The sequence below is a fragment of the Nipponia nippon genome, unplaced genomic scaffold (assembly GCF_047370975.1).
Source record: "Nipponia nippon isolate SJK-2023a ecotype South Korea unplaced genomic scaffold, ASM4737097v1 scaffold_60, whole genome shotgun sequence".
Taxonomy (NCBI): Eukaryota; Metazoa; Chordata; class Aves; order Pelecaniformes; family Threskiornithidae; genus Nipponia; species Nipponia nippon.
Genome location: NW_028262381.1, coordinates 350,839 through 378,467, shown reverse-complemented (window position 1 = coordinate 378,467; position 27,629 = coordinate 350,839). Strand labels below are relative to the sequence as shown.

At 53.8% G+C, this 27,629-nt stretch overlaps 1 protein-coding gene across 1 annotated transcript; it reads left to right on the top strand.

The window, feature by feature from the left end:
• The first annotated feature begins 24,072 nt into the window (after positions 1 to 24,072).
• Positions 24,073 to 25,008, top strand: LOC148051290 (olfactory receptor 14J1-like). The gene has a single exon (XM_087738189.1). The coding sequence runs from the start codon at positions 24,073 to 24,075 to the stop codon at positions 25,006 to 25,008; it is 936 nt and encodes a 311-aa protein (XP_087594315.1).
• Positions 25,009 to 27,629: the final 2,621 nt, after the last annotated feature.

The window sequence follows — 27,629 nt, the reverse complement described above, 5'->3', positions numbered from 1 at the left end:
CCAGAGCTCCAGCAGAGGAGAGGTGCCTCTCTCCAGCCACGCACCCATTTCCCTCTGCAGAGCACAGGGGCTGAGTCTCACAGCCTTGCACATTGCTGTCTGGGAGGCTGCGTGCAGGGCTGGTTAAGGTGATGACTTTCTCAAGTGCCTTTGTCTCTCTTCTTGCCTCTCTTGGCAGAAGGATTGCAGTGCTGCTCCTTCATTTCCCACTTGCACCTGTGCTGCTCCTGCTCCCACTCTTGGGCTCGGTGGGGTTGGGGGAGTCTCCAACACGACCTTTCAAGCCTTGCTAGGCAGGGGTCTGCATGGGAGTGAGATGCCCCAGGTCCCTTCTGTCCTGTGGGGCTCCAGGAAAGGTGGGCTGTGGGCTTGGGAATCGAATGGCTCTCCCCAAAGGAGATCCGCTCTGTAGGACACTTGACCATTTGCCTGCAGTGTCCTGCCCAGCTGTGAGCTTGCCACCAGGCACAGCTGTCTCAGCATCTTTGTGATATCTTTGTCTTACCCATAAAGAAGCCCCAGAGGTGCTAAGACTATAGAAATGGTGTTGAGCAGCTCTGTGTGGGCAGCTGAAAGATGCCCAGTGTGTCCTTGCCTAGAAGGGGAGTGTGGAGGCCACCCTCAGGAAAAGAGGGAGAAGTTTAGAAGTCTGAGCTTTGAGTCCAGACTCCTCTACTCTCAGGAGGGTGTGGTTTCTTTTAAGGGGAACAGATGACTATGATCATCCTCCAACTCAAGCTCATGCGAGTGCAGGGCAGCTGGGAACAAGACTGATAGACAGACCAGCTCCCCTCAGCCCGCACTAAGCGTCAGGGAATGCTTCTGCCATTCAGGTCTCACGATAACTATGTTGAGGATTTCTGCCTTTGAGGAAGACTCCCCAGGTAGGACAGGAGTATCTAAAAGAAAATAAACAAAGTGAAAACCTTGTAAGCAACTCCCGTTCATCTGAATTGGGAGAGAAGATGGTGTAACACCCTTATGCATGAGAGTGGATTTCATCTGACGGAAACTGTGAATATCAGAGCTGGTCACCCCCATAGGCCTGTACCCACCACTGTAGAGCACGACCGACTCTTTGGGAGCCCATGGGAGAGGCCTCTGCTCCTCATGGCCCACCTGGGGGTTTGTGAGAGAAATGAAAATTTCAGTTTTCTGCCTTGAAAAGTCTCTCCTAAATTCTCACTGTCTTGTCCTTCTTCAACAGTCCCTCATGCCCAGAGGCAGCAGATGTCCAGCAGCAGCTCCATCACCCAGTTCCTCCTCCTGGCTTTCGCACACAGGCAGGAGCTGCAGCTCCTGACTTTCTGGCTCTTCCTGGCCATCTACCTGGCTGCCCTCCTGGGCAACGGCCTCATCATCACTGCCATAGCCTGTGACCACCACCTCCACACCCCCATGTACTTCTTCCTCCTCAACCTCTCCCTCATCGACCTGGCCTCCATCGCCACCACTCTCCCCAAAGCCATGGCCAATGCCCTGTGGGACACCAGGGCCATCTCTTACGCAGGGTGCATTGCACAGGTCTTTCTGTTTGTTGCCTTCATCGTGGCAGACGTTTCTCTTCTCACCATCATGGCCTATGACCTCTACATTGCCATGTGCAACCCCCTGCACTACGGGACCCTCCTGGGCAGCAGAGCTTGTCTCATCATGGCAGCGGCTGCCTGGGGCACTGGGTTTCTCCATGCTGTGCTGCACACTGCCATTATATTTTCCCTACCCCTCTGCCAAGGCAATGTCCTGGACCAGTTCTTCTGTGAAATCCCCCAGATCCTCAAGCTCTCCTGCTCAGATGCCTACCTCAGGGAAGTGGGGCTTCTTGTGGTTAGTGTCTGTTTCGCATTTGGGTGTTTTGTTTTCATTCTTTTCTCCTATGTGCAGATCTTCAGGGCTGTGCTGAGGATCCTCTCTGAGCAGGGATGGCACAAAGCCTTTCCCATGTGCCTCCCTCACCTGGCCGTGGTCTCTCTGTTTATCATCACTGCCATGTTTGCCTACCTGAAGCCCCCCTCCATCTCCTCCCCATCCCTGGATCTAGTGGTGGCAGTCCTGTACTCGGTGGTGCCTCCAGCAGTGAACCCCCTCATCTACAGCCTGAGGAACCAGGAGCTCAAGGAGTCCATTAGGAAAGTGATTTCATGGCTGTTTCTCAATAGTGAGAAACTTCCCAGCACTCCCCACACATGAATCCCAGGCTATCTTGTTCCAGGCCTGTACTTTGTGGTGCTGGTTTTTTTTAATTATCATGATCATGATTAGCATGATCTCGTCAGAGCTGACTCTCTCGTATCATCTCTGTAATAAGATCGGATCTCCCTGGTCCACTGCCTGAAGGCTGGGCTTTTGTTCCAAAGCTGGCGAATGGTACCTGAGGTACATACCCAAGGCTGTCCCGCACATGAACTGGTCGATGATGTCTTTAAAGAGGGGAGTCTGGACCTGAGTGCAGTAACAGTGACACTGGCTCAAGGTGCAGAGCCAGATGTTCTTGCTGTCCTGGTGCTCCATCAGGCCTGGAAGATGGCTGAAGAAGGACTGGTGCCTCACACTCTCTTAATGCTGTCGTCTCACCTGAAGAGTGGCATGGAGAGGGAGGCTGGGACCCTGTGTCAGAGCTTGCACTGAAGGAAGCATGACCCAGAAGCCATGTCGGGTCACTGCTGCCCTGTGGCCAGCACATGTGCATCAGACAGCCTCCCCTACCCTCTGCGTTGGCACACGTTCCCAAAGCACCCCCACTCCTGGACTTTTGTACCTCTCCTTTCCAGACCTAGCCATTCACCATGGTCCAGGTTTGGGCTCATATTTGAAATGCAACCATACGGGGGGACCACCAAGCCTTTCCCAGGCTCACACATGCCCAGAGCCTGGCAGACCCCAGAGCAGAGCTGTCTGTGAACCTCTGTGTGGGACACAGTCGAGCCTGGGTAGGGGCTGGGTGCTGGGGAGGCTGCCAAAGCAGGAGGGAGGCAGGGAGATGGGGTATTGAGGTCTGTTGTGCAGACCATGCCAGGGAAATGCTTCCCCACCCTGAATGCACCTTGCCCTGTGTGGTGCCTGCACAGTTGGGCTGTGCGGCTACACGGGGGGCAGTGGGGCTGGTGCAAGGATGGGAATGTGAACAGGAGACATGATGCTCCTTGAAGCTCCTGCACTGCTAGGACATAAAAATGACTGCCAACCCGTAGCCAGGCAGGGCTGTTGCCTCGGTCACTGCGATGACTCTGGGAATGCAGGAGACCACAAGGGTGGGAGGTCTGGGGTGGACACTTCCAGCCCCAGCTCTGGCAGCAGCCCCTCTGAAGACAGAGCAGCTCCCCACAGCCATGACAGGACTCGCTGCTGCTCATGGGCTCAGGGGTGTCTTGGAGGCTGCAGCCACTGGCACCACCTGTCAGGAGCCCCAAGGCAGACGGCAAGTGTTGGTTCCCTGCGCTGCAGCTCACGGTGCCTCCCCTCCTGTGCCACCGTCCTCTCTCAAGAGCACCACCAGCTGCATTACTGCCTGCCTGGGTGTGAAGGGGAGCTGCTGGAGGTCTTCTCTGCTGACCCCCATGTCCCATGGCTCTGTCCCAGCAATAGCTCACAATCACGACCACGGTCCTTCTGCAGTTCCATGTCTCTGCTTGGAGCTGGACACCACAGCCTGCCTGCATGGTCCCAAAAGATCCCAGTGAGGCTGAGCTTAGACAGGAGGTTGTGACTGTCCTTGGTCTGGGTAGTTGTGATGATCTGGGTGGGCACCATGAAGGGAAAGAAGGGACAAGAGACAACAAGGACAAGAAGCAGGAGGGGAAATTTCAGATTAAGACAAAGAAAGAAAAGAAGAAAAAAACTCTATCTATCTCTCTATCCACCTATGTATCAGTCTATCTCAGGCCAGGATCCTGGTGGCCGCCTTTGCTGCAGGGGCACATGGAGGGCTCCTGTTCAGCTTGTTTCCACTGGAAAACCAGGGTCCTTCTCTGAAAAGCTGATTTCTAGCCGGTTGGCCCTCAGCATGTCATGGTGGTCAGTGTTTCCCCTGCCTGGGCATTTCCCTTTGTTGAAGTTTCATGAGGTTCCTCTCTACCCATTCCTCCAGCTTACCGATGTCCCTCAGAATGTGTCGCGAATGAGTAACTTAGAACACATAAGGAATCACCATCAAGGTGTTAGCAAAAGTGGTTTTAATATGATGTTGTAAAAGTGCGACTTTAGAAAGTTTGATGGCGAGATTCACTCTATTAATCACCGTGTGGAAGAATCATTCAAAGGGATATTGAGTTTCCCTTTTGTAAAAGTGAGTACAGTGGGTGAGCAATGATAGAAAATCCAAGTACATGTTTCCTCCAGTATGCTAACGTACCCATAAGTTGTTGTAATTCTTTACTAGATTGGGGCATCTGCAATTGTTCTGTTTTACTTAGGGTGTTCGATGGAATTGCTGCACTATCTGCAATCCACCAAGCACCTAAAAATTTTACTTCTCTACTTGGACCCTGACATTTTTCAAGGGGAATGTCAACTTCTGCTTTATCTAGTGCTTGCCACACTGCTGCTGCCACTTCCCCCACTTTTTCAGAGAAAGCTCCTTCAGTCAGAATATCATCTATATATCAGCACAGTTTCACATCTTGAGGGAGTGAGACTGTTTGTAACAGTTCAGCAAGTGCAGCATGAGCAATTGTGGGTTAATATTTGAACCGTAGGACCGCACACTGCCATCCCGCAGGCGCCAGGTTCGGCCATTCAAAACATCGAAACCCAAAATATTTTCATTGTGATCTTTGGTTGCAAAGTGAGTAGGTAGCATGTGCTTCTCACCTGGGAGCCATAAATTCACTTTCACGGTTTGGCAAATAGGACTTGCTCCGTTCACTCCAGTAATTTTATCTCTTTGCCACCCAGGTTGTACACCCAGCATCTCAGCATCCGGTTGTGCTAATGTTGAAATTTGTGCTCCTGTATCTATTAGAAATTTCACCAGTCATCATCGAGGACCAACTGGAATCAAAATATATGGCCCATTATTATTATTTATCCATTGATAGGATTCCACTTGCCAGACAGGAGGCCCAGTTGCTGTCCTGGCATTACTTGGTTTTTGGCCTCATGTTTTGCAATTCATCCCTAAGGGGGAGGAAAGGGTTATCGCTCTTTCTTGGAGCGTGTAATGGCGCCGGAGTACTCGGAGGATGCTCTTTCATTTCGCCATCATCACATTTCTGAAATGCTTGAATTAGACTCAGGATAAAATATAGAAAAGTGCGACTTAAAAAAGTGTGATGGCAAGGTCCACTCCATTAATTACTGCATGGAAGAATCATTCAAAGGGAAACTGAGTTAAACTCGAGTTAAACTGATTCACAGAGAAACCAGAGATGCAAAGAGTAAGGAAGACCCTCCCAATGAGTCACAAGGTTGAGAGTAGACCCCCTTCCTTTCTAAACTCCTGATGGAGCCTAGGTGCGGCTAGGTCCAATCTTAGTCTCAGACTTGGACAACGGTTTATGTCTAAGGGAAACAAACCAGACCCTGCTCTGCTGGTCCTTCACGTCTCTCCCAGGAGGCCTGGCTGTGCGAGGAGACATTCTTGGGTGCCAAGGACTGAAGTCTCCCATGAGCGTCCATGACACTGCTGTGTGCCCCAAAGCTGCACACTCACACACTTGAGCTGTTCACAAGGGTTCTCCTCTCCTGGGCACTTCTCTGGGCATGTTCTCTAGAGCCACTTTGAAAGAAGACCTAAGCCTTCAGGCACTGCCCTCAGAAGATCCTTTTTCATAGAATCATAGAAGCGTTCAGGTTGGAAAGGACCTCTGAGATCATCGAGTCCAACCTCTTAACCTAACTGCCTGGTCCACCTCTAAGCCATGTCCTTAAGCACCATATCCATATCCACAGGTTTTCTGAATACTTCCAAGGACTGTGATTGTACCACTTCCCTGGGCAGTCTGTTCCAATGCCTATCCACTCTCTCCATGAAGAAATTTTTCCTAATAGCTAATCTGAAATGCTATTATGGAGGCCAGCTCTGTCACAGAGGTGCCCATTGCCTGTCCGTGCCTGCGGTCACAGGACTGCCACACCACAGGACTGTGACCAAGCTGCCAGAGCACTCCGACCGTGCACCAACGCAGGGGCTGAGAAGGAGAGTGTGGAAGTGGAAAGAGAGCAGCTTGGGAAAGACCAAGAACTGGTGCTCCCTGGCAGTGCTGCTGTGCCAGGGCTGTTTTTCCTCTCCACCTCTGCACCAAGGTACTCCACCTGCAGCTTTACAAAGGTCTGAGGGGAAGGATCGTGGACAAAAAAGTCACTGCACGGTCCTTTATTTTGTTTAAACAGACAGAGAGCATGGCTCCTCATGTACACAGTCCATGGATCACAAAAACCTGGTGGATATTGAAACAGAAGCATGATGAAGAAGGACACTTTGTTTGTGGACAGGATTATTACAACTAAGAAAAGCTAAAAACAAGCTACCAAAGAAATTCTCAGCCTATAAGGAGTTATATTATGAGTGCAATGAGATTTGCAGAAGAAGCTGGGCAGTTCATTGCTGCTTAAAAACATCCAGTCATAAGTTTCTTCAGGGAACCCTTGAGCTCCTGGTTCCTCATGCTGTAGATGAGGGGGTTCACTGCTGGAGGCACCACCGAGTACAGAAGTGATACCACCAGATTTAAAACTGGGGAAGAGATGGAGGGGTGCTTCAGGTAGGCAACCATGCCACTGCTGACATACAGGGAGACCACGGCCAGGTGAGGGAGGCACGTTAGAAAGGCTTTGTGCTGTCCCTGCTCAGAGGGGATCCTCAGCACGGCCCTGAAGATCTGCACATAGGACACCACAAGGAAAACAAAACACCCAAAGACTAAACAGGCACTAATCACAATAAGGCCCACTTCCCTGAGGTAGGCACCTGAGCAGGAGAGCCTGAGGATGTGGGGGATTTCACAGAAGAACTGGTCCAGGACATTGCCTTGGCAGAGGGGTAGTGAAAATGTATTGCAAGTGTTCAAGAGAGCATTGAAAAACGCACTGCCCCAGGCAGCTGCTGCCATGTGGACACAAGCTCTGCTGCCCAGCAGGGTCCTGTAGTGCAGGGGTTTGCAGATGGCCACGTGGCGGTCGGAGGCCATGGCAGTGAGAAGATAACATTCTGCTAGAATAAAAAAGGTTAACAGAAAGAGCTGTGCAGCACATCCCAGGTAGGAGATGGCCCTGGTGTCCCACAGGGCATTGGCCATGGCTTTAGGGAGTGTGGTGGAGATGGAACCAAGGTCTGTGAGGGAGAGGTTGAGAAGGAAGAAGTACATGGGGGTGTGGAGGCGGTGGTCGCAGGCTATGGTGGTGATGATGAGGCCGTTGCCCAGGAGAGCAGCCAGGTAGATGCCCATGAAGAGCCAGAGAGTCAGGAGCTGCAGCTCCCGCCTGTCTGTGAATGCCAGGAGGAGGAACTGGGTGATGGAGCTGCCGTTGCACATCTGGTCCTGCTGGGCATCAGCACTGTCCATGAAGGAAAAGACAGTCAAAGGCTGAGATTAGACTACTCTGAACAAAATGTATGCCATTTTTCCTAGTGCTCTGCTGTGTGGGCAAGGAGACCAGGGGCTTGCTCTGGAGAACTGTCTGGCATGGCAGGGGATGGCAGGGAAGTGCCTGAATCCTCCTTCCCCCAGCATTTCTTGGAGCAGCTCGCCTCTCACTCCCTGCCCTTCTGCTGCCTGGAGTTGTCAGTGCTACGAGCTTCTCTGTCCCCACGTCTCCTCCCTGTCAGGGCTCACAGACTCCATCCAACTCGCTGTGTGCTCAGGTCTGCCCTGCAGACCCCTCTTGGTAGCAAGGCACTGCCCAGGGGCATCTCTGTGTGTGCAGGGGCTCAGCAGCAGCTCAGAAAAGTCCTAAGCAGAACCGGGGTCTCAGTGCCTTCTCCAGAGTGGAGAAATAAATTCCCATCTCCCACTGCCCACCCAGACCACCAAGAGTGGAAAACTGAAAGCACAGACTCCTTCGCTTTCAGGAAAATGTGGCTTTGATGTCATCCTTGAAAGTCCCAAGAGTCCCAAGTCCTTGAGACCCAAGAGAGCAGAAGACTGGGTGGCCCATTTAGAAGCTGACCAACACACAAGGCACCATCTAACCTGTAACACGTCCCATAGAGACCCTCCATATATCTGAGCTGCCCTCACATCACACGGGGCATCCCCCACTTCTCATCTCCCCTGTCAGTCTCTCCTCAAGATGTTGTATCTCCAGCAACCACAAAAGCCATGGGAGCTGTCCTTCCCCACCTCAGCTCTTATTCCTCTGATGTCACAGCTCTGTGATGGCACAGGGGGCTCCTGCTCTCTGTGCCCCAGGCTGTGCGTTTTGGTGCCCATTTGGGCTGCAGCACCTCAGATGTGGCACCAGAGCCAAGGGGAGACTTGTCACACGGAAACCTGGTGCCCAGAGATGGGACCCCGTGTGTGGAAAGGCTTGGCTTCCCAGCAGAGGCACGCTGGAGTGGGTGGCAGGTGGTGCCATAATGGTGGATGAGGTTCCCACACCGAGAGCAAAAGCTGCAGTCCCCAAGGGCAGAGAGAAAGAGGCCTGGGCTGTGCAGCCCTGGCAGGAGAGGGCTTTGCTGTCCCAGGTGACTCTGCAGCAGCGTGGGGCCTGTGCCAGAGGTGGAGCTGATCTGCAAGAAGGACAAGGTGCTGCTGAGAAAGTCCCTGGGGGAGGGCAGCCTGTGATCCAGCCACACTGTGGATGTCATGCTGAGGGCTGACTGGTGACTGGTGACTGGAGGTGACCCTTCCCCTCCACTCAGCACTGGGGACGCCCCATCTGGAGTGCTGTGTCCAGTGCTGGGCTCCTCACTACAATAAAGTTGTTGACCTACGAAAGCAAGTCCAGCAAAGGGCCATAAAGCTGGTTTAAGGGACTGCAGCATCTTTCATAGGAGGAAATGCTGAGAGATGTGGGACTGTTCAGTCTGGAGAAGAAAAGGCTCGGAGGGATCTTGTTAATGTGTATAAATACCTGACGGGAGGGCATGAAGACCAGGGAGCCAAACTCTTCTCAGTAGTTCCCAGTGACAAGACAAGGGGTGATGGACACATGAAATGCCATCTGAACCCAAGAAAACACTTTTTGGCTGTGAGGGTGGTCAACCACTGGAACAGGATGCCCTGAGAGGTTGTGGAGTCTCCATCCATGGAGATATTCTCAACCCAGCTAGACAAGGTGCTCAGCAACCTGCTCTAGCTGACGCTGCCTCAGCTGGGGGGTTGAACTACAGGATCTCCAGAGGTCCCTTCCAATCTCAACATTTTCGTCATTCAGTGAGTATGAAGGAGAAAAATAAGACAGAAAGAAAGGAACAACACCTAGCCTTGACCACAAGTATGGTGGGATCCCATGGAGAGGATGGAAGCTGGAGCAAGGGAGAAGTGTGAGGAGGAAGGAGCAGGAGAGATGTTCTGTAGTGACTGTTAACCACCTCTTCACCATCCCCCCTGCTCCTCGTGGTGTTGGGGTAGGTAGAAGAACTGGAAACAATGGAGTAATGTGAGCGTGGGAGAAAGCGTGAGGGGAATGGTCTTTAATATTTTTGTCATTGTTTCTCACAATCCAAATCTTTTTTTAATTGGCAACAAATGAATTTGATCTTCCCTAAGTCAACGGGTCTTTGTCCATGATGGCAATTGGTAACTGATCTCCTTTACTTTATCTTGACCCATGAGTTATTCCATCTTATTTTCTCCCTTTGTCCTGCTGAGGCAGGGGATTGAGTGAGCAGCTGGGTGGGTGTCTGGCTGCTGGCCAAGGCTAACCCACTACAGAAGCACCACATCAGGACTGCTGCATGCAGCATGGGGCTTCCCAGCAGAAGAAAGACCCTGACAGACTGGAGCAAGTCCTGCAGAGGCCAGAAGGGTGGCTGGGACCTGGAGCACATTATGGACAAGGAGAGGCTGAGAGAGAGGGGTTCCTTAGAAATCATTTAGAACAAAGCACAGGAGCAAGAACCCAGGCCAGTTGGTGGGATCTCAGTCAATGGAGATATTCAGTATTTGTTGAGACAAGGCCATGAGCACCTGTTCAAGCTGGATCTGTCTGAGAACTGGCTTGGCTGAGAGACCAGCTGTGGCAAGAGCTATGGAGCTTGTGTGCAATAAGTGTCAGTAGGAAACTGCTTCCCTTTTTCTTAATACTGGTGGTGGAGTTAGGCATCACAGAGCCCCGGGGGAGGATGGGGCTGACTCTGCAGGAAACGTCCCTTCTCAGGGCTGGGGTGTACAAACAGAGATGGAAATGGCCGGTGTGTGGGACTGTTCTGGGACAGTTTTCCCAGAGCAGCTTCTGCAGGGTGTCCAGGGAACATGGCAGAGACCTGGCCCCTCTCTTCTGCACCTTCGGTGCCTTGCTTCCTTCACCATGATGCCTGACTCTGCACTGGCAGCACCCTGCTGGCTGCCCCCACCCTGCACACTCACACAGCTTAGCTCTACACTCGTGCTTTCCTCTCCTGGGCACTTCCCAGACCAGGCCCTCCCCACCTCTCCCCACCTCCCCTGCCCTCTCCCCAGCCCAGTGCAGCAAAGCAGCCCAGCCTGGGCTGGCCCCACGGCAGCGCCCATCGCAGGGTGCTGCAGAGCTCTGGGCACTCACCCCACAGCCCCAGCCCCTCTGAAGGGCACAGCAGCTGCTGGGGAGAAGAGAGGGGAGGTTCAGGCTCCCAGTCAACCCCAAGGCTGGTGCTGGCCCCAAGGCCATGAGGAAATAGGTTAGGCGCTCTCTGGCTCTCCTGAATTCATATTGTACGTGACGCCCAACGCTGACTGAATTTACCCCCTCCTCTGACCCCACCAGCTCCAATCCCCAGGACGGCATGAGAGTCCTGGGGCTCCTCAGGCAGCTCCTGCATCTCTCCACTCTCCCTGCCCTCTGCCTGCTGGGCTCCTACTGACTCCAATGGCAGAGTCCTTGTTTTGCATACCTCAGTTTAATCATAGAATCATAGGATCGTTAAGGTGGGAAAGGACCCCAGAGAGCATCGAGTCCAACCTCTTAACCTCACTGCCTGGTCCACCTCTAAGCCATGTCCCTAAGCACCACATCCACACGATTTTTGAATACTTCCAGGGACTGTGATTGTACCACTTCTCTGGGCAGTCTGTTCCAATGCCTACCCACTCTCTCTGGGAAGATTTTTTTCCTAATATCTAATCTAAATCTCCCCTGGCACAACTTGAGCCCATTTCCTCTTATCCTATGACTTGTTACTTGGGAGAAGAGACCGAGCCCCATCTCACTGCAACCTCCTTTCAGGCAGTTGTAGAGAGCAATAAGGTCTCCCCTCAGCCTCCTCTTCTCCAAACTAAACAACCCCTACTCCCTCAGCTGCTCCTCGTAAGACTTGTGCTCTGGACACTTCAACAGCTTCAATAGCTTCATGTTTTGCTTTTGGGGGGGGGTTCAAATCTGAGGGCCTTTCATCTTCTGAGCCTCCATTCATTCCAACCCCAGGGCACGTGGTGGGTCCCCATCCTCTCCTCTCCTCACCCCTCCAAATTCATTTCCAGGGAGTCTCGTATATGCCATCAGTCCTGTCATACATGAAGAAACCTGAGGAGAGAATGGGAGCTCATGGACCATCTCCCCTGCCCCTGGACACCAAGAAGAGAGCTTTTAAATTCAGAGTATTTGGCTCCTTGGAACGCAATAGTACCATGAGCTTAACTCCCAAAACACTGAGAACACAAGGAGATCAGACTCTTCAAAAAAACAATTCCTTGGACATTTTCTTGGCAGCAGCTTTGGAGGAAGAGCCCAGCCTTCAGGCACTGGACCTGCGAGATTCTGTTTTATTGAAGAGCTGCTATTGTACATGCCACATAGCACACAGTGTTGTGCAACAGTCAGACACAATAAGATCAAGCCTCAAGACAAGTAGTATAAGCCCAGAAATTTATCTATAAGCAGGATTATTGCGAGAGAAGAAAACAGACTCTTGGCCTAAGAAAGACTCTGGGAAATGTGATGAGAAGGGAAGGCAGATTATTCTCGATGAAACAGCGACCATTGTGTCGTTTTCCATAGGGCATCCTTGAGCTCCTGGTTCCTCATGCTGTAGATGAGGGGGTTCACTGCTGGAGGCACCACACTGTACAGCACTGCCACCACTAAGTCAAGAACTGGGGAGGAGATGAAGGAGGACTTCAAGTAGGCAAACATGGCAGTGCTGACAAACAGGGAGACCACAGCCAGGTGAGGGAGGCACGTGGAAAAGGCTTTGTGCCGTCCCTGCTCAGAGGGGATCCTCAGCACGGCCCTGAGGATCTGCACATAGGACACCACAATGAATACAAAACACCCACAGACTAAACAGGCACTTACCACAAGGGCCCCAACTTCCCCGAGGTAGGCACCTGAGCAGGAGAGCTTGAGGATCTGGGGGATTTCACAGAAGAACTGGTCCAGGACATAGCCTTGGCAGAGGGGTAGGGAAAATGTATTGGCAGTGTGCAAGAGAGCATTGAGAAACGCACTGCCCCAGGCAGCTGCTGCCATGTGGACACAAGCTCTGCTGCCCAGCAGGGTCCCGTAGTGCAGGGGTTTGCAGATGGCCACGTAGCGGTCGTAGGCCATGACAGTGAGAAGAAAATACACTCCTCCAACGAAGAAGACAAAGAAAAACAGCTGTGCAGCACATCCCAAGTAGGAGATGGCCATGGTGTTCCAATTCCACAGGGAACTGGCCATGGCTTTGGGGAGAGTGGTGGAGATGGAGCCCAGGTTGAGAAGGAAGAATTACATGGGGGTGTGGAGGCGGTGGTCGCAGGCTATGGTGGTGATGATGAGGCCGTTGCCCAGGAGGGCAGCCAGGTAGATGGCCAGGAAGAGCCAGAAAGTCAGGAGCTGCAGCTCCTGCCTGTGTGCAAATGCCAGGAGGAGGAACTGGGTGATGGAGCTGCTGCTGGACATCTGCTGCCTTTGGGCATGGAAACTGCCAAAGGAGAGAAAAGAGGAAAATTCAGAGAAGCTTCTCTGAGCCAAGTTTCATTCATTCATTCATTGTGCATTACCTAAGGGTGTTTTTCTTTCCTGGGGGGCTGTTACACATCTCCGAGGCTTCAGCTCTGGTTTGTGCTGGCTGAGTGTGCTGTGCAGAGCCATGCCCTCTCCCCAGGGGCTCCGGAAGGGTCAGCCCTGCTTTCCAGCAAGGACCCATGGAGGCAGCAACAGCCCCGGGTGTTTGGAGGGAGGCTTCCTGGGGAGGAGTTCCCTGTGCTGCACTAGAGCGGAGGGCAAAAAGCCCAGAAGGACGCTTTCTTCCCCAGAGGAAGCTGGGAGATGAGGCGCAGCAAACGTGTGTCGGTACACTGTGTTTTAGTATGCAGACACCCCCATCCCACTTGGGAAATGGTCTTGGAAGGGGTCACATTCCGCCGTTGCCCTGTTGCTCTCAGTGCAAACCTCCGTCAGTGCTCCCATGCAGGAGGGCTGCTCTGTCCATCAGCCTGGTGCCCAGCTGCTCTGGGCTTGCACCGCTCTCAGCTGCAGGACGACTGCACCCAGAGGTTGCTCTGCAAAAGACACTGGACTGTCCTGGGAGCAGAGGGGTCCTGTTCCAGGTGCAGAGTTCAAAACACCTCTCCTTTCCAGCACAGCTCTGCGGAGTATGAGGAAGAGGACAGGGCAAGGATGCTGATTGGCATGGGCAGATCGGGTGCTCTCCGTCATCTCCAAGGTTCTGCAGGAGAGCTGTGTCCTTCTGGAGGGATGCTCACAGCCCCGCAGGACTCCCTGTCCAGCATAATCAGGTGTCTTAAGGTGCTGTCTGCTAAGGGAAGCAGTGCCTCATTGCCCAAGCACTGAGTGCAGTGTCTGGAGCCTGGAAAATGAAGAGAGGGCTTGGGCACCTTGGTCCCATGGAAACACCTCCAGGGCAGCGCCCTCCAGGTCAGGGCCAGAGCAGGCACTCCACACCCCCACCCCTTGCCCCACACCACCACCGTTACTGCCAGGGACCCCACGAGCAGGAAGAAGAGCAGCACAAGCAGGGGGAGGAACAAAGAAGAACGCTGTGACTCTCCTCCTAAGAGAAGCAAGGAGAGGAGAGGCAGCCGGGCACTCAGGACAGCCTTCTCCTTACCCAGCAGAGCACAGCACCTCCCAGTTAGCAAAAGCGCAGGGCATTTGCTCTCAGCCCCTTTGCCCTGCAGAGGGAAGCGGCCACGTGTCAGGAGAGATGCCCCTCTGCTGTGCCAGAGCTCTGGCTGCAGAGGAGGCAACTCCTGCCCTGGACCACACAGCCTTGAGGGCAGAGGCTGTGCTGGGTGGGAGACGAGAGCAGGGGTCTTGCGCAGAGGCAGGTGTCTGCATTGGAGGGCATGACAAGGAGCTTCCCAAATTCTCCCTCCCATGCCATTTGTGATTGGAGGTTCCTAGAGCTCTCTGCCCATGTCTCTGCTGCCTGGAGCTATCCCTGCTGGGAAATGTTTCTCTGCCCTCCAGTTTTTCCCTGTCAGGGATCACCGACCCCATCACCCACTCCTGTCTGCTCAGCTCTGACCTGAAGAAACCTCCCTGTTTCAGGCACTCTCTAGAGGTACTCCCCGCTTGCAGGCAGTAAGGAGCAGGCCAGACAAACCCTGCTGAGGCCAGCAAAGGTGATGCTGGTGCTCTCTGGAGGTAGAGGAGTGGATGGAAGCAGTTGCCTTGGCTCCTACCAGACCTACTGATCTCTCAGCGTGGCAGCTCAGGACTCTCAGGCTCCCTCGCCAAACGCAGCAGCGCCTTTTCCCTTTGTCCTGAAACAGCAGGAAACTGGAAGCACGGCCTCAGGAAAGCTCTTTAGCTGTAAGGTATCCCCTGCCTTGCTCTTCCTCTGCAAGAGTGCCCTCTGAAATGCCCTGGGCAGCTCTGGCTGCACACCCTGCCTTCACCCCTTCCCCCTTGTCTAACATGAGCCCCTGGGCTGGGAGGCCTCCTGACAGACCCCGGAGGCTATGAACGCTTTCGGAGACCCTTCCCGCAACGGCAGCTGCATTGCCCTGCACCAAGAGACTTCCCGTGTCAAGGGCTGGAAAGGTTTCTTCCCTTGCAGCTCTCCTCTCTCCTCCCACTCCAGCCTGCCTTTAATCTCGCTCTGCCCTACTCCTTTGCCCAGAGCCCTGCTGCGCTTGGCAGAGGAGTTGCTCCTTGGCAGAGCTGTCTCTCTGCACTGCTGCCTGCTTCCCAGGAGCTCCCTCCACCCCAGGAGCCTGTCTCAGCCCCGGAGGAGGGCACCTGCCCAAGACGTCACTTTCTCTGCCCCCCACCCCACTCGGCGCTCCCTCCAGGTCTCCCTGCGGCTCTCCAGGAACCTGGTTGCAGCAATGTCCTTTCTGCTCTCCCAGACACAGTTAGGTCTGAGAATCCCCCTGCCTTGGCCCATCATGAGGCAGGACACCTGGACACTGCCAGGGAGGCATCTCCTTTAGCCATGCTGAGGGAAGGCAATCAGCTGAGTCAATGGAGGCATCTCATGCTGGATTTGTAGTGCTGGGGCTGGAAGGGACCTCAGCTCCCTCCCCTGCCTGCCACAAACCCCCAGGAGGTGCGATTCCCCTTGCTTCGGTCACGGCACCTGTTACAAATAGGCACCTGCACTCCTTTCCTGTGGTCTCACTGTCAGAGATGGAGACCAGGAGTTGACACACAAGCCCCTGGTGACATTTGAGGTGCCAGATGTAGTCCACGGTAATGGAGCAGTACTGAGAGACTGGGAAACATCTGGGGGCATCATCCTGCGGCCTGGTGAGGATGCCAGCTGAAATGACGGCAGATGCCCACATTTAGGACATCGCCACCTCTCCCTACTCACGCTGTTCAGGGCCGCCCATAGAGGTGTTCAGCTGACCACATGGAGTTCTGTGCCCGAGGGAGAGTGAAGTCACTCTCTTTCTCCCGTCTTTACCTCTATTGACGAGCTGTGCACTGGCTGTGACAAGAGTTGTCTCACACATCCCCATGGAGCCCGACCTAAGGGAGGGCAGCTGCTCACTGAATGGCCAAATACAGGCCTGCAGGGCTCTGTGAGACGCCAAGGCTCTCCACCAAGACTGCCTGTGGCTGGCAGGGACAGCACAGGACCTGCAGGAAAGCCACGTCCCCTCAGAGCGGGTGTGTGACAGACACCCCAGGCGGCATCTCCGATTCCTTCGGTGCTTGTGTGCAAGTGACTGATCCCCACCCCTGCAGTGAGGCCAGCTCTGTCCCATCTCTCTCCGGTAGATGCAAGGCACTGCATGAATTGGAAGCACGTTGCACTGGGGTCTCCACCTGCGGGCCTACGTTCTCAACATCTTCTGGTTCTCCTCTCCCCCATCCTTTACTCACCCTCTTGATGAGACACTCTTCAAAGAGTCCAATGAATCTGGAGGTCAACAGGTTGGGTGAGCCCTTGTGGGTGAGGATCAGAGGAGAGGCCATTTTGGGCGACATCATGGTGGGAGATAAGACCCTGCAATCAAGGGGAGGAGGTGGACAAGCTCTTACTTAAGCAACTCAAGGAAGTCTCCAGATCAGTGACCTGGGGCTCTTTCTGGGGGCTTTAATGACCCTGACATTCATTGGAGGGGGAAGACAGCACTGTGAAAACAGACCAATAGGTTTCTGGAGGATGTTGGAGCAATTTCTTAGGAAAGCCACCAGCTGGACCAACATAGACGATGCTCACCTGGCTCCGGTCCTTGCATACCATGAAGAGCTGGTGAGGGACATGAAAACCAGTGTCATCCTTGGCTGTAGTGACCATGAAATAGGGGGGTGCAGCTCTTGAGCAGCCTGAGGAAGGAGAGGAGCAGAGTGCAGGTGTCAGACCTCAGAGGGGAAGACTTTGGCCTGTTCAGGGGGCTTTTAGTGGGGGATCCCATGGGCAGCAGTGAGGGGCAGCACAACTCAGTACAGCTGGTCTTTAAAGCCAGAATTGCCCACAAAGAGCAGTGGTGAGTCCATAGCTGACGAGACCAGCCTGGGTGAAGAGGAAACTCCTGAGGAAGCTCCATAGTTAGTAGAAGCAGAGAGGAGAGGCAGATGCAGAGGCTCACTTGAGAGGGAGGAATTTAGAAATGGGCTTTAGGAAACCTACAGCTTCCCTAGAGATGACCCTTGCCAGGCAGACCAAGGATAAAACTAAACTAAAACTGAACCAAATATTCTTCCTCATAGGTGGAGAAAGGGCGATGGGGCCATCATGCAGTCCCCCATACCTACGGAATGGGGAACGTTCCCAGCCCTTAGGTAAATCTCTTCCCTCTCTCTCTCATGACCTGCATAGTGTTTGTGCTTGAGAAAACCCTCATCATCATGCACGTGGTGGCAAACCAGCATACGCACACCCCCATGGGCTTCTTCTTGGGCCATTTGTCTTCCCTGGAGATCTTCTACAGACCCACCACCCTGCCCCAGCTGATGGCCAGCTGTGTGACTGGGGACAGCACCATCTCTGCTCATCACGGTGCTAGTATTGTTTCCTGCACCTTTTGCATGTACTGAGTGTTTACTACCCGTGACCACATCCTACGATCAGTACTGGGCTGTGTGCCACGCCCTGCTCTCTACAAGACTCATGAACCGGCAGGTCTGTCTCCAGAGGGCAGCTGCCCCTTCGCTAGGGGCATTTCTGTCATCTACAGTCATAATTTCAGTCGTGTCCCAGATACAGTTGTGTGGCCCCAGTGGAGTGGACTACTTCTTCTGTGATTTCACCCCATTGCTGGAGCTCTCACGAAGTGACACTGTGACACTCGTGCTCTTTGCTGTCATAACCTGCTTTTTAGATCCCATCCTCCCGTTCCTGTTCACATGGTCATCCTGTGCGCATCAGAGATGCCTCCCTGGGGCAGCTCTCCCATCCAGCGTGGGCAGGCAGAAAGCCTTCTCCACCTGCTCCTCTCACCTCACTAGTGCCACTCTTTTCTATGACACCCTCATCCTTGGGGGTGTGATGCCCAGAACAGCCCTCCTGAGACAGTTTGACAACACCCTTTTTCTCCACCATCCTCACATCCCTGTTCAATCCCTTCATCTACAGCCTGTGGACTAGAAAGGTTGGGGGACACTGAGAAAAATGCTCAGGGAAGCTGTGAGCTGCACAGAGACCCCACTGGAGCTGTGGGCCTGCAGGAAGAAATCACTTCTGGCTCTCTTCTGAGCTAGGCCAGAGGACCTGGACTGGCGTGTGCTGTGTCCTGGGCACTCCGCTGGAAGGGTGGGATATGAAGAAGGCTTCTGGTGTGGGAAGGAGCAGAGAGGTGCTGGTGGAGCTGGCTGGTGTCATCAGGAGACCTCTCTCAAACATCTTGGAAGGGGCAGAGAGATCAGGGAGGCTGCAAGGTCCTCAGAAAAGGCAAATATCAAACCCATCCTCAAGAAGGGCAAGAAGGAGGATTGGGAGTGTTACAGGTTGGTCAGCTTCACCTCAGTCCCTGGGAAGGTGGCAGGGCAAATGCTCTTGCAGCTATCTCCATCACTTGAAGGACAAGAAAAGGATTGCGGAACCCATGTGGGAGGGGAAAGAAGGGCATGCTGTGTACCTGGACTTTTGCAACTCCTTGGATGTGGTTTCCCGTGGTCTCCCTAGAGCGGATTGTTGACATCTGGACTGAAGAAGTGGATGATGTGGTGGGTGGGAAGTTGGCTGGACGATCAGGAACAAATCTGTCAGTGGTACAAAGTCCTCCGAGGAGCCAGATACTAGCAGCATCCCTCAGGGATCAGCAAAATTTCTTAAAAAGTCATGAAAAGCTGGAAATTAAGACTTTTTCAGCTATTACCTAGATTTCTTTTTCTGAACTCCTTCCAGTTTGTACTGGGACCAGTCCCAGTCCAAACTGGAACCCTTTAACCCCTCTCAGTACAGACTGACCCCCCTCCAAGCAGAAACTGCATCCATTTAACCACTCCCAGTACAGACTGGGCCCTGTCACATTATAAACTGGATCCTGTTAACCCCTCATAGTACAGAATGGACCCCATCCGAGTCCAAAATGGTTCCCTTTAACCCCTCCCAGTACAGACTGGGCCCTGTCACGTTATAAACTGCATCCCCTGACCCCCTCCCAGTACAGGCTGGGCCCCGTCCCAGTACAAACCTGATCCCTTTACCTCTCCCAGTACAGACTGGGCCCCCTCCCAGTACAAAGTGGATCCTTCAAACACCTCCCAGTACAGAATGGGGCCTCTCCCAGTGCAAACTGGACACATTTAATACTTGCCAGTACAGACTGGGCCCTGTTCCAGTACAAACTGGTTCCTTTTAACCCCTCCCAATACAGACTGAGCCCCCTTCCAGTACAAACTGGATCCATTTAACGCCTCCCAGCACAGACTTTGCCCTGTCCCAGTATAAAATGGAGCCCTTGGTCCCCTTCCCAGCACAGACTGGGCCTCATCCCAGTACAAACTGGATCCCTTTCACATTGCCCAGCTCAGACTGGGCCCTGTCCCAGGACAAACTGCATCCTTTTATCCTTTTCCATTACAGACTGGGCACGTCCTAGTACAAAATCGATCCCATGATTCCTTCCCAGTACAGGCTGTGTCCCGTCACAGTCCAGCCTGGATCCCTTTAACTCCTGCCAGTACAGCCTGGGCCCCATCCCAGTACAAACTGGATCCCCTGGCCCCATCCCAGTAGAGACTGGGCCCTGTCCCCATACAAACTGGATCTCTTTAACCTTATAGACTGGGTCTCATCCCTGTACAGACCCCTAACTGCCCCCCAGATCCCTAAGGGCCCCCATGGACCCCTAAGTGCAACCTTGGCACCCCTAAATGCGTCCATTGTCCATACCCCTCCCTCCCTTCCCTCCACTATGCCATGCCCCATGTGTCCTCTGGCCCCAGCTGCAGCCCCGCTTCTTGACCTTCACCTTGCTGTGGGCCAGCCCCACCTTCCCCAGCGCCTTCAGCCCTTGGCTGAGACTCCCCCTCACCTCATCCAGCCTTCCTTGGAGGGAAGCCTCTGCCCAGGCCTTCACCTGAGCTTGGGTGGGCTCAAGGCTTGTCCTCCTCAGCTGGTGCCGGGTGGCCATTAGATCTTTAGAAGGTCTCAAGCTCAACCTTGGGTGTTGACTGAGAAGACAACCACTCCAGTGGAGACATCAGAAATCCTGCAGTAGCTTCAAGGTCAAATCCAAGAGGAAGAAGAGAGGTTGTAGGTGCTGGAGATCATCTAGTCAAAGCCCACCTTAGAGTGGAGACCACCCCTGGAGATACCCAACACACAAGTGGTGTCCCTCAGGGGTCCATGCTGGGACCAGTACTGTTGAATATCTTTATCAAGGACATGAATAGTGCAACTGAGTGCAAGTTTTGAGATGCCACCAAGCTGAGTGGGGCAGGTGACACTCCCGAGGGACAGGATGCCATCCAGAGGGACCTGGACAAGCTTGAGAAGGAGGCCCATGTGAACCTCGTGAGGTTCAACAAGGCCAAGTGCAAGGTCCTGCACCTGGGTCGGGGCAACCCCTGGTGTCAATACAGGCTGGGGGATGAAGGGATGGAGAGCAGCCTTGAGGAGAAGGACTTGGGGGCACTGGTAGATGAAAAGCTGGACATGAGCGGGCAATGTGCTCTCACAGCCCAGAAAGCCAACTGTATCCTGGGCTGCATGAAAAGAAGCGTGGCCAGCAGGTCGAGGGAGGGGATTCTGCCCCTCTACTCTGCTCTGGTGAGACCCTACATGGAGTACTGCGTCCAGCTCTGGAGTCCTCAGTACAGAGGAAGGACATGGACCTGTTGGAGCGGGTCCAGAAGAGGGCCACAAAAATGATCCGAGGGATGGAACACCTCTGCTATGAGGAAAGGCTGAAAGAGCTGGGGGTGTTCAGCCTGGAGAAGAGAAGGCTGCTGTAGGAGCATAGATTTAGATTGAACACAAGGAAAAATTTCTCCCAATGAGGGGAGTGAAACACATTTCCCAGAGAGGTGGTAGATGCGGCATCCTTGGAAACATTTAAGGACAGGCTATATGAGGCTCTGAGCAACCTGATCTAGTTGTAGAAGTCCCTGCCCATTGCAGGGGGGTTTAGATGACCACTAAAGGTCCCTTCACACCCAAATCATTCTATGATTCTATGATTCTATGATTCTATGAATGCTATGACCAGGATTAGAGGGGACCCTGCCTCTAGCCAGGTGGTTGAAAGGGGCAGCCGGGTTTACTGGATTGTATGGATTCGATGGCCTGGCACAGCAGACCCGCAGGATGATAAGGCTCTAATGGACACCGGTACACAGTGTACCCTATTGCCATCAAGCAATAAAGGGGCAGAACCCATCTGTATTTCTGGAGTGACAGAGGGATGACCATGGGACCATAGAAAAGGAGTGCAGGTGCCTATTTGTACCAGGTCCATGACTGAAGCAAGAGGAATCCCACCTCCTGGGGGTCTGTGGCAGGCCTGGGAGGGAGCTGAGGTCCCTTCCAGCCCCAGCACTACAAATCCAGCATAAGATTGCCTCCATTGACTCAGCTGATTGCCTTCCCTCAGCGTGGCTGAAGGAGATGCCTCCCTGGCAGTCTCCAGGTGTCCTGCCTCATGATGGGCCAAGGCAGGGGGATTCTCAGACCTAACTGTGTCTCGGAGAGGAGAAAGGCCACTGCTGCAAAGAAACGTCTCTGCAGAGGTGAGAGAGGCAACATCGGTGATTCCTTCAGTCTCTTCCCAAGCAGGTTCCTGGAGAGCCGCAGGGAGACCTGGAGGGAGCGCCGAGTGGGGTGAGGGGCAGAGAAAGTGACGTCTTGGGCAGGTGCCCTCCTCCGGGGCTGAGACAGGCTCCTGGGGTGGAGGGAGCTCCTGGGAAGCAGGCAGCAGTGCAGAGAGACAGCTCTGCCAAGGAGCAACTCCTCTGCCAAGCGCAGCAGGGCTCTGGGCAAAGGAGTAGGGCAGAGCGAGATTAAAGGCAGGCTGGAGTGGGAGGAGAGAGGAGAGCTGCAAGGGAAGAAACCTTTCCAGCCCTTGACACGGGAAGTCTCTTGGTGCAGGGCAATGCAGCTGCCATTGCGGGAAGGGTCTCTGAAAGCGTTCATAGCCTCCAGGGTCTGTCAGGAGGCTTCCCAGCCCAGGGGCTCATGTTAGACAAGGGGGAAGGGGTGAAGGCAGGGTGTGCAGCCAGAGCTGCGCAGGGCATTTCAGAGGGGGCTTTTGCAGAGGAAGAGCAAGGCAGGGGATACCTTACAGCTAAAGAGCTTTCCTGAGGCCGTGCTTCCAGTTTCCTGCTGTTTCAGGACAAAGGGAAAAGGCGCTGCTGCGTTTGGCGAGGGAGCCTGAGAGTCCTGAGCTGCCACGCTGAGAGATCAGTAGGTCTGGCAGGAGCCAAGGCAACTGCTTCCATCCCCTCCTCTACCTCCAGAGAGCACCAGCATCTCGTTTGTTGGCCTCAGCAGGGTTTCTCTGACCTGCTCCTTACTGCCTGCAAGCGGGGAGTACCTCTAGAGAGTGCCTGGAACTGGGAGGTTTCTTCAGGTCAGAGCTGAGCAGACAGGAGTGAGTGATGGGGTCTGTGATCCCTGACAGGGAAAAACTGGAGGGCAGAGAAACAGCTCCAGGCAGCAGAGACATAGGCAGACAGGTATAGGAAACTCCAACCCCAAATGGCATGGGAGGCAGAATTTGGGAAGCTCCCTGTCATGCCCTCCAATGCAGACACCTGCCTCTGCGCAAGACCCCTGCTCTCGTCTCCCACCCAGCACAGCCTCTGCCCTCAAGGCTGTGTGGTCCAGGGCAGGAGTTGCCTCCTCTGCAGCCAGAGCTCTGGCACAGCAGAGGGGCATCTCTCCTGACACGTGGCCGCTTCCCTCTGCAGGGCAAAGGGACTGAGGGCGACTGCCCTGTGCTTTTGCTAACTGGGAGGTGCTGTGCTCTGCTGGGTAAGGAGAAGGCTTTCCTGAGTGCCCGGCCGCCTCTCCTCTCCTTGCTTCCCTTAGGAGGAGAGTCACAGCGTTCTTCTTTGTTCCTCCCCCTGCTTGTGCTGCTCTTCTTCCTGCTCGTGGGGTCCCTGGCAGTAACGGTGGTGGTGTGGGGCAAGGGGTGGGGGTGTGGAGTGCCTGCTCTGGCCCTGACCTGGAGGGCGCTGCCCTGGAGGTGTTTCCATGGGACCAAGGTGCCCAAGCCCTCTCTTCATTTTCCAGGCTCCAGACACTGCACTCAGTGCTTGGGCAATGAGGCACTGCTTCCCTTAGCAGACCTCACCTTAAGACACCTGATTATGCTGGACAGGGAGTCCTGCAGGGCTGTGAGCATCCCTCCAGAAGGACACAGCTCTCCTGCAGGACCTTGGAGATGTCGGAGAGCACCCGATCTGCCCATGCCAATCAGCATCCTTGCCCTGTCCTCTTCATCATACTCCACAGAGCTGTGCTGGAAAGGAGAGGTGTTTTGAACTCTGCACCTGGAACAGGACCCCTCTGCTCCCAGGACAGTCCAGTGTCTTTTGCAGAGCAACCTCTGGGTGCAGTCGTCCTGCAGCTGAGAGCGGTGCAAGCCCAGAGCAGCTGGGCACCAGGCTGATGGACAGAGCAGCCCTCCTGCATGGGAGCACTGACGGAGGTTTGCACTGAGAGCAACAGGGCAACGGCGGAATGTGACCCCTTCCAAGACCATTTCCCAAGTGGGATGGGGGTGTCTGCATACTAAAACACAGTGTACCGACACACGTTTGCTGCGCCTCATCTCCCAGCTTCCTCTGGGGAAGAAAGCGTCCTTCTGGGCTTTTTGCCCTCCGCTCTAGTGCAGCACAGGGAACTCCTCCCCAGGAAGCCTCCCTCCAAACACCCGGGGCTGTTGCTGCCTCCATGGGTCCTTGCTGGAAAGCAGGGCTGACCCTTCCGGAGCCCCTGGGGAGAGGGCACGGCTCTGCACAGCACACTCAGCCAACACAAACCACAGCTGAAGCCTTGGAGCTGCATAACCCCCCCCCCCCCCCCCGAGGGAAGAAAAGCACCCTTAGGTATTTCACAATGAATGAATGAAATTTGGCTCAGAGAAGCTTCTCTGAATTTTTTTATTTTCTCTCTTTGGCAGTTTCCCTGCCCAGAAGCAGCAGATGTCCAATGGCAGCTCCACGAACGAGTTCCTCCTCCTGGCATTCGCAGACACGCGGGAGCTGCAGCTCCTGACTCTCTGGCTCTTCATGGGCATCTACCTGGCTGCTCTCCTGGGCAACGGCCACATCATCACCGCCATAGCCTGCGACCACCGCCTCCACACCCCCATGTACTTCTTCCTCCTCAACCTCTCCCTTCTTGACCTGGGCTCCATCTCCACCACTCTCCCCAAAGCCATGGCCAATGCCCTGTGGGACACCATGGCCATCTCCTACTTGGGATGTGCTGCACAAGTCTTTTTTTTCTTTTTCTGTGTTACAGCAGAGTATTGTCTTCTCACAATCATGTCTTATGACCGCTACGTGGCCATCTGCAAACCCCTGCACTACGGGACCCTCCTGGGCAGCAGAGCTTGTGTCCACATGGCAGCAGCTGCCTGGGGCAGTGGGTTTCTCAATGCTCTCCTGCACACTGCCAATACATTTTCCCTACCCCTCTGCCAAGGCAATGTCCTGGACCAGTTCTTCTGTGAGATCCCCCACATCCTCAAGCTCTCCTGCTCAGATGCCTACCTCAGGGAAGTGGGGCTTCTTGTGGTTAGTGCCTGTTTAGCCTTTGGGTGTTTTGTTTTCCTTGTGGTGTCCTATGTGCAGATCTTCAGGGCCGTGCTGAGGATCCCCTCTGAGCAGGGACGGCACAAAGCCTTTTCCACGTGCCTCCCTCACCTGGCCGTGGTCTCCCTGTTTGTCAGCACTGTAATGTTTGCCTACTTGAAGCCCCCCTCAGTGTCCTCCATATTTCTAGATCTCGTGGTTTCTGTTTTGTACTCAGTGGTGCCTCCAGCAGTGAACCCCCTCATCTACAGCATGAGGAACCAGGAGCTCAGGGGTGCCCTATGGAAACTGACGCAATGGCCGCTGTTTCATCGAGAATAACCTGCCTTCCCTTCTCTGCGCATTTCCCATTTCTCACTTTTTCTTAGGCCATGTTTGCTTTTTTCTCTTGTGGTAATCCTGGTTATGGGTAATTTTCTAGGCTTATACTACTTGTCTTGAGGCTTAATCCCCTCGTATATGGCGCTTGCACAACACTGTGCCAGATGTGGCATGGCCAATAGCAGTTCTTTAATAAATGGAATCTCCCAGGTCCAGTGCCTGAAGGCTGGGCTCTTCCTCCACAGGTGCTGTAAAGAATATGTCCAAGGAATTGGTCTTTTAAAGAGTCTGTTCTCCTTTTGTTCTCAGTATTTTGGAGTTAAGTTCAGGGTGGCACTGAGTTCCACTGGACCAAACGCTCTGGATTTAAAAGCTCTCTTCTTAATATCCAATGGCAGGGGAGATGGTCCATGAGCTCCCATTCTCTCCCCAGGTTTCTTCATGTATGACAGGACTGATGGCATATACCAGACTCTCTGGAAATGAATTTGGAGGGGTGAGGAGAGGAGAGGATAGGGACTCACCACGTGCCCTGGGTTTGGAATGAATGGAGGCTCAGAAGGTGAAACACCGTCAAAGATGAAATCCCCCAAAAGTACAGCACTAAATTCAGATATGCTCAAAGAAGAACTGTGTGATGGGAGTCAGTGGGAACCCAGGAGGCAGAGGGAAGGGAGAGTGGAGAGATGCGGGAGCTCCCTGAGGAGCCCCAGGACTCTCATGCTGTCCTGGGCAGTGGGGCTGGTGGGAGCACAGGGGGGAAATTCAGTTAGGTTTGGGCATCACCTACAATATAAATTCAGGAGAGCCAGAGCGTGGCTAGCCTCTTTTTCCTCGTGCCTTTGGTGACAGCACAACCCCTGGGGCTGATGGGGACACTGAACCCCACTCTCTGCCCCCCAGCAGCTGCTGTGCCCTTCAGAGGGGCTGGCGCTGTGGGGTGAGTGCCCAGAGCTCTGCAGCACCCTGCGATGGGCGCTGCCGTGGGGCCAGCCCAGGCTGGGCTGCTTTGCTGCACTGGGCTGGGGAGAGGGCAGGGGAGGTGGGGAGAGCTGGGGAGGGGCTGGGCTGGGCTGGGAAGTGCCCAGGAGAGGAAAGCAGCAGTGTAGAGCTAAGCTGTGTGAGTGTGCAGGGTGGGGGCAGCCAGCAGGGTGCTGCCAGTGCAGAGTCAGGCATCACGGTGAAGGAAGCAAGGCACCGAAGGTGCAGAAGAGAGAGGCCAGGTCTGTGCCATGTTCCCTGGACACCCTGCGGAAGCTGCCCTGGGAAAACTGTCCCAGATAGTCCCACACACCGGCTATTTCCATCTCTCTTGGGACATCCCATCCTTGAGAAGGGACTTTTGCTGCATCGTCACCCTCATCCTCCTCTGGGGCTCGGTGATACCCAACTCCACCACCAGTATTAAGAAAAAGGGAAGCAGTTTCCTACTGACACTTATTGCACACAAGCCCCAGAGCTCTTGCACAGCTGATCTCTCAGCCAAGCCCATTCTCAGACAGATCCAGCTTGAACAGGTGCTCATGGCCTTGTCTCAACAAATACTGAATATCTCCATTGATTGAGATCCCACCAACTGGAGTGGGTTCTTGTTCCTGTGCTTTGTTTTGAATGATTTCTAAGGAACCCATGTCTCTCAGCCTCTCCTTGTCCATAATGTGCTCCAGGTCCCAGCCACCCTTCTGGCCTCTGCAGGACTTGCTCCAGTCTGTCAGGGTCTTTCTTCTGCTGGGAAGCCCCATGCTGCATGCAGCAGTCCTGATGTGGTGCTTCTGTAGTGGGTTAGCCTTTGCCCGTATCCAGACACCCACCCAGCTGCTCAGTCCCTCCCCTGCCTCAGCAGGACAAAGGGAGAAAATAAGATGGAATAACTCATGGGTCAAGATAAAGTAAAGGGATCAGTTACCAATTGCCATCATGGACAAAGACCCGTTGACTTGGGGAAGATCAAATTCAATTGTTGCCAATTAAAAAAAGATTTGGACTGTGAGAAACAATAAGAAAAATATTAAAGACCATTCCCCTCACACTTTCCCCCAGGCTCAAATTACTCCATTGTTCCCAGTTCATCTACCTACCCCAAGACCACGACGAGTAGGGGGGATGGTGAAGAGGGGGTTAGGAGTCAGTAAAGAACATCTCCATCAGTCCTTCTTCCTCACACTTCTCCCCTGCTCCAGCTTCGGTCCTCTCCATGGGACTCCACCATATTTGTTGTCAAGGCTAGGTGGTGTTCCTTTCTTTCTCTCTTACTTTTCTCCTTCATACTCACAGAATCATGGAAATGTTGAGATTGGAAAGGACCTCTGGAGATCATCTAGTTCAACCCTCCAACTGAGGCAGGGTCAGTTAGAGCAGGTTGCTGAGCACCTTGTCTAGCTGAGTTTGGAATATCTCCATGGATGGAGACTCCACAGCCTCTCTGGGAAACCTATTACAGTTTTGACCACCCTCACAGTCAAAAAGTGCTTTCTTGTGTTCAGATGGCATTTCATGTGTCCATCACCCCTTGTCTTGTCACTGGGAACTACTGAGAAGAGTTTGGCTCCCTGGTCTTCATGCCCTCCCATCAGGTATGTATATGCATGAATAAGATCCCTCCGAGCCTTTTCTTCTCCAGA